The sequence below is a fragment of the Eumetopias jubatus genome, unplaced genomic scaffold, assembly GCF_037043125.1.
Source record: "Eumetopias jubatus isolate StellerSeaLion01/CBP00866 unplaced genomic scaffold, mEumJub1_p1.0 scaffold_1, whole genome shotgun sequence".
Lineage (NCBI taxonomy): Eukaryota > Metazoa > Chordata > Mammalia > Carnivora > Otariidae > Eumetopias > Eumetopias jubatus.
In genome coordinates this window covers 211,696,760-211,702,653 of record NW_028274807.1, presented here as the reverse complement: position 1 = coordinate 211,702,653, position 5,894 = coordinate 211,696,760, and the positions used below count along the sequence as shown (strand labels likewise).

The 5,894-nt window shown below is 42.3% G+C and overlaps 1 protein-coding gene across 1 annotated transcript; it reads left to right on the top strand.

Annotated features, from left to right (window-relative positions):
* The first annotated feature begins 4,229 nt into the window (after positions 1-4,229).
* LOC114197743 (olfactory receptor 7D2) lies at positions 4,230-5,243 on the top strand. The gene has a single exon (XM_028088883.2). It carries the CDS (start codon positions 4,305-4,307, stop codon positions 5,241-5,243), a length of 939 nt encoding a protein of 312 aa, XP_027944684.1. The 5' UTR covers positions 4,230-4,304.
* The last annotated feature ends 651 nt before the right edge of the window (positions 5,244-5,894 follow it).

Here is a 5,894-nt window from a genome sequence, read left to right as displayed (position 1 = left end):
GGATTCACTGAGACAGGTGCCACTTTCTTCTGTGTTACTTTGAGACAGAACCTAAAGTACTGTGGCTACAGGGAGATGGGTCTTTGCAGCAGCAGTGCATTCCTGAGGGGGAACCTCTTTCCCTCAAAGCCAAATCCATAGTGATGAAGCTCTTCCAAGAAGGAAGAAGCCCACGGGGGTAGAGAGATCTATCTGGCTCCAAAGCTGCCTTCCCGGAAACAGAATTAGCACACACCGTTCCATTCTGCCATTTTCTCATTACCCCAAAGGAGCTGAATGACCTCAAGAGTAGAAGATCAGAGGAACAATTTATTTAATGAGGAGCATGAGAAATCATCCCCACAGGGACTGGAGAAACCATAAATACTTCCCTAGCATCCTCACCCATAGTTCAGTGACACCTGACTAGGAGGAGAACACACCTGGGCCTCTCAGGGACATGACTTGGTGACAGGTTCTGTCTCCCTGCCATTCTCTGGTATAGAGTCTGTCATCAGCATCCAAGAGAGGAGAAAGAGGTTACACAAACATTTCTTTATGCAATGGCAGGCAATTGAGTCACACCGTCCTAGTGAGTACTGGGTATGAAATGGAGGACTAAAAATCAGTTGAGGGAAGGAGGTTATAGGATTGATAATGACTCATGACCCTTTTTTTTTTTTTAGCTTCTGGAATTTATTTCCCTGGTTGTGCCTTTTTGGATTCCATTGCTACTATTTTCTGTCACCCCCAGCTCTAATGGGCCCTCATTCCGGAAACTAGTGACTTCCGCAGTGTCACTGGCATTGGCACTCCCTCAAGCGGACTTTTCTAACCCACCTGCTCACAACTTCCTTGTGTGTCTCTAGTGGAGTAGTTCTCAACTAGTAGTTTCTGGAGCAGCCACCACCGTATCTCCTGGGAGCTTGTTAGAAAAATATATTCTCAGTCCCTGCCCAAGACCTGCTGACAGAAACCCGGGGCAGCGGGGGAAGAGTCAGAAATCGGTTTTAAAAGCAAGTCCTCCAGGTGATTCTAATGCATGCATAATTGAAGAATCTCTGTCCAGTAGGATATCTCCTTCTTCACCCCACCGCCATCATGACTCGGTTTCTACCAGGTGGTATATACTCTATGATTCACGAAATATGTACTGAATGCCCACTCCATGCCAGGTGTTATCTATGTCGTCATTGCAATTGTGAATAGACCTTTCTCTCTTATCTTTCCTAATGATTGTTTACAGATCCATAAGAAGCTAATGACACTGATTTGTTCTAATTGCAGCAAGCAATCACATCAGCAGCTGATAGCGACCAGATTTGCTTTTGATTTCCTAATATTATATCTCATTCACTTTTCTGTCTTATGGCATTTCTTTTTAATTATTGGAAACAGTGTTAAATAATTATAATAGCAGGCATCATTACCTCTTTCTGCTTTTTGTCTCCTTGTTTTGTTTTTTAGGGTTTAATAATGGGTCTTGGATTAACCCTTGCTTTAACATAGCTATTCTTTATCACCTTTTGGCAGTATCCTTCGATTCCATGTAACTAAAATTTTACTCTGTTCCCTTCCCATCGGTAACTTTTAGATTTTCTTAAATGTATTTTGATTTGTTCTGAAGCTGTGTTATTTTCTGCATTGATTGATTCATGCTACATTTTACTCCTTGTTCAGTTTGTTGCTTCTATAGTCAATGTGAGATCAACTTGTAGATTTCTGGTCTGTAATATATGTGATCATTTTTGGTTTCAGTCTTTATTCCACTTTCCATGCTCTTCGAATACAAAGCATGGGAGATATGAGGAAAAGTAAATTTTGTAACTTGTGATCTGAACTTGTATGTTTTATGATTCAGTGGTAAGAGGGACAGATATTAATCAAATAATTCCATAAGTAAATGTGTATATATAGATAGGATTCGGCAATGAAGAAAAATGCAGGAGACTATAAAGGCATGGATCAGAGGACTACACTTGGTGGGCAGCGAGGGCTCAGGAAAGGCTCCTCTGAAGAAGTGATGTTTCACCTGAGAATTAAGGACAGGAATGATCACGGAGAAGACAAAGGCATGCAAGAGCCCCAGCAGGGAAGGCAGTACTTCATGAGGCATGGCTGGGGGAAGAATCACAGCATGTTTAGAATTCCTATGAAGGCCAAAGTGTTGGTACTTCGAAAGTGAAAGGTTGGTGTAGGGGCGCCCGGGTGGCTCAGTAGTTAAGCGTCTGCCTTCAACTCAGGTCACGATCCCAGGGTCCTGGGATCCAGCCCCGCATCGGGCTCCCTGCTGATCAGGAAGCCTGCTTCTCTCTCTCCCACTCCCCCTGCTTGTGTTCCCTCTCTTGCTGTGTCTCTCTGTCAAATAAAATCTTAAAAAAAAAAGAAAGAAAGAAAGAAAGACTGGTGTAGTCCTTAATAAGACTGGGAAGTCAGAAGGAACCAGAATATGCAGGCAAGTATGGAAAGGATGTTAAAAGAAAGAAAAACCTCAGACCAGTCTCCCTTGTGGACACTGAGGCAGATATCCTCAGATGAAAACCCCTTCCAGAGATTTGTGTTTGCTTCTGCCTGACACCTAGAATACAATTCATCCAGGACCACTTTAGACTAATTCCTCTGGCTGAGTTTTCTAGGGGAGCGTGAATGTAGGCTCTAAATCTGTGAGTGGTCACCTCACCTGCAGTGTTCTTAGAAGTTTGACTCTTTCCTGACAACAATCTATCCATCCATGGATAGATTTTCTTCTTTTCTTTTTTTTTGACTTCTTTTCACACAATTGTGAAAATGCTAATGTTTAACTTTTAATCTTGACCTCATTTCAGATTTACAGAAAAGTTGGAAGAACAATATAAATAGCTCCTATGTATATCCTTTACCAGATCCCCCAGATGTTAAATTTTACCATTTTTACTTTTGTCTTCATCTACTTTTCTCTCTTCCTTTTCTTCGTGTGTGTTTTCAGAACCATTTGCAAGTAAGTTACACTGCAAATATGGTACCTGTCTACCTCTAACTCTTTGGTATTCCCTAAAAACAAGGACATTTTCCTCATATAACCACAGCACGATGATCAAAATCAAGATAGTAACATTGATATAATACTACTATCAAAATTACAGAACTCATTCCTATTTTGACATTTATCCTAACAATGTCATCTATAGCAAAAGAAGATCCAGGCTCATGGATTTCATTCAGTTGACATGTCTCTTAAGCTTCCTTTCCTCTGGAACAGTTCCTAGTCTCTCTGTATATGATGACATTGGCATTTTGAAGGGGCACAGGTCAGAAATTGTGTAGAATGCCCCTCATTTTGAGTTTGTCTGATGCTCCCTAGTCTTTAGATTGAAGTCCTGCATCTTTGGCAGGAATCTCACAGAAGTAACATTGGGTCTTTTCCAGTGCCTCCTACCAGGAGGTACATGATGCTGATGTGTCCCATTTTGAAGCTCCATGACCATCCAACAGGACTGTTATAAAATGGATGCTTAAGATAGGTGATTAGGATAAAAACAGAGAGGGAGGGGCGCCTAGGTGGCTCAGTCGTTAAGCTTCTGCCTTCGGCTCAGGTCATGATCCCAGGGTCCTGGGATCGAGCCCCACATCGGGCTCCTTGCTCACGGGAAGCCTGCTTCTCCCTCTCCCACTTCCCCCTGCTTGTGTTCCCTCTCTTGCTGTGTCTCTCTCTGTCAAATAAATAAATAAAATCTTTATTTAAAAGAGAGAGTCAGAGACTCTCTTTTTTTAGTTTTTATTTAAATTCCAGTTAGTTAACATACAGTGTAATATTAGTTTCAGCTGTATAATTTAGTGATTCAACACTTCTTTTTTTTTAAGATTTTGTTTATTTATTTGACAGAGAGAGAGAGCAAAAGCAGGGGGAGCGGCAGAGAGAGAGGGAGAAGCAGGCTCCCTGCTGAGTAGGGAGCCCAATGCAGGGCTCAATCCCAGGACTCTGGGATCATGACCTGAGCCAAATGCAGATGCTTAACCGACTGAGCCACCCAGGCGCCCTGGTTTTCCTCTCTTTTTCCACTATGATTGTTTGTTTTGTTTCTTAAATTCCACATACAAGTGAAATCATATGGTATTTGTCCTTCTCTGGCTGACTTATTTTGCTTAAGATGGGTGGTTGGCATAAGAGACTCCATTTTTTCAGATTTCATTTATAAGTGAAAGGAGACCCAACACTTAGACACAATGACTGACTTCACAAATAACTTGAGTGAAAAGCATGGTCAATATTTTTGTTACATGGAGGGTGCCAGTTTGCTGCTAATCCATGTTGCTCTTGTCTCTTCCTTCATAGATATATCAGGTACATGGAAGCAGGAAACCGAACAGAAGTTTTAGAGTTCATCCTCCTTGGGATCTCTGAGGATCCAGAACTACAGCCCTTCATATTTGGGCTGTTCCTGTCCATGTTCCTGGTCACCGTGCTCGGGAACCTGCTCATCATCCTGGCCATCTGCTCTGACCCCCACCTCCACACCCCCATGTACTTCTTCCTCTCCAACCTGTCCTTGGTTGACATCTGTTTCAGCACCACCATAGTGCCCAAGATGCTGGTGAACATCCACACAGAGAACAAAGCCATCTCCTATATGGACTGCCTCACGCAGGTCTATTTTTCCATGTTTTTTCCTATCCTGGACACTCTACTCCTGACTATAATGGCCTATGACCGGTTTGTGGCCATCTGCCACCCCCTGCACTACACGGTCATCATGAACCCATGCCTCTGTGGCCTGCTGGTTTTTGTGACCTGGTTCGTTGGTGTCATGACATCTCTTCTTCACATCCTTCTGATGATGCATCTGAGCTTTCGCCGAGATCTTGAAATTCCACATTTCTTCTGTGAACTGACCCAGATTCTCAAGTTGGCCTGCTCTGATATCTTCCTGAACAACTCATTGATATACTTTATGACTTGTGTGCTGGGTGTTTTTCCCGTTATTGGGATCCTTTTCTCCTACTCACAGATTGCTTCATCCATAAGGAAGATGTCTTCATCGGGGGGAAAGCAAAAAGCATTTTCCACCTGTGGGTCTCACCTCTCAGTGGTTTCTTTATTTTATGGAACAGGTGTTGGGGTCTACTTCACTTCTGCAGTAACTCACTCCCCCCAGAAGGTCTCAGTGGCTTCGGTGATGTACACTGTGGTCACCCCCATGCTGAACCCCTTCATCTACAGCCTGAGGAACAAGGATGTGAAAGGGGCTCTGGGAAGGCTTCTCAGTAGAGCAACCTCTCATCTGTGATGGATCTCTTGGCCCCAGGATTAAGAAAGTTTTATGGATCCCAAGGGCAAAAATTTTGATTCTAAAGTTTACTCTTGAATCTTGTAAACCCTCTTTCACCTAATCCTGAAGGATCTATGACTGCACTCCCCTAGTTTTTACACACTTTTAAACAACTGACTTCCACATAATTTATCTGATGATCTTTCTGCCCTATCTGTTGTCCAAAAAGTATGTCCTTGATCTTTCTTACTCTCTCACTGGTGAGTTCTAACTTGGATTTGGAGCATTTACTTTAGCCTTGTTATCTCAAATGTTGGTGGAGAATGCTTAAACTATTGATTGTTCACCTTAACTTATTTCTATGTGTTTTGTTATAGATTTGTGTTGTTCACGTGCATGTATTACCAACAGTGTTTGGGGTTTTTTTTACTGGATAAAATATGATTAAAATACAGTCAGTGTTTTAGTACTTATTATTACATAGTAAGCCTATGCTAACTTCTCTCCACTATCTTATGTAATCTTCCTCAATGGGAAGGATTACTGTCTCCATTTTAGAGGTAAGGAAATTGAGAATCTAAGAGCTTAAAAATCTTCCCCAAAGTTTCAGAGGGACCAAGTGGCAAAACCAGGATTCAAATCCAGAACTCAGACCCTGAGCCCATATTC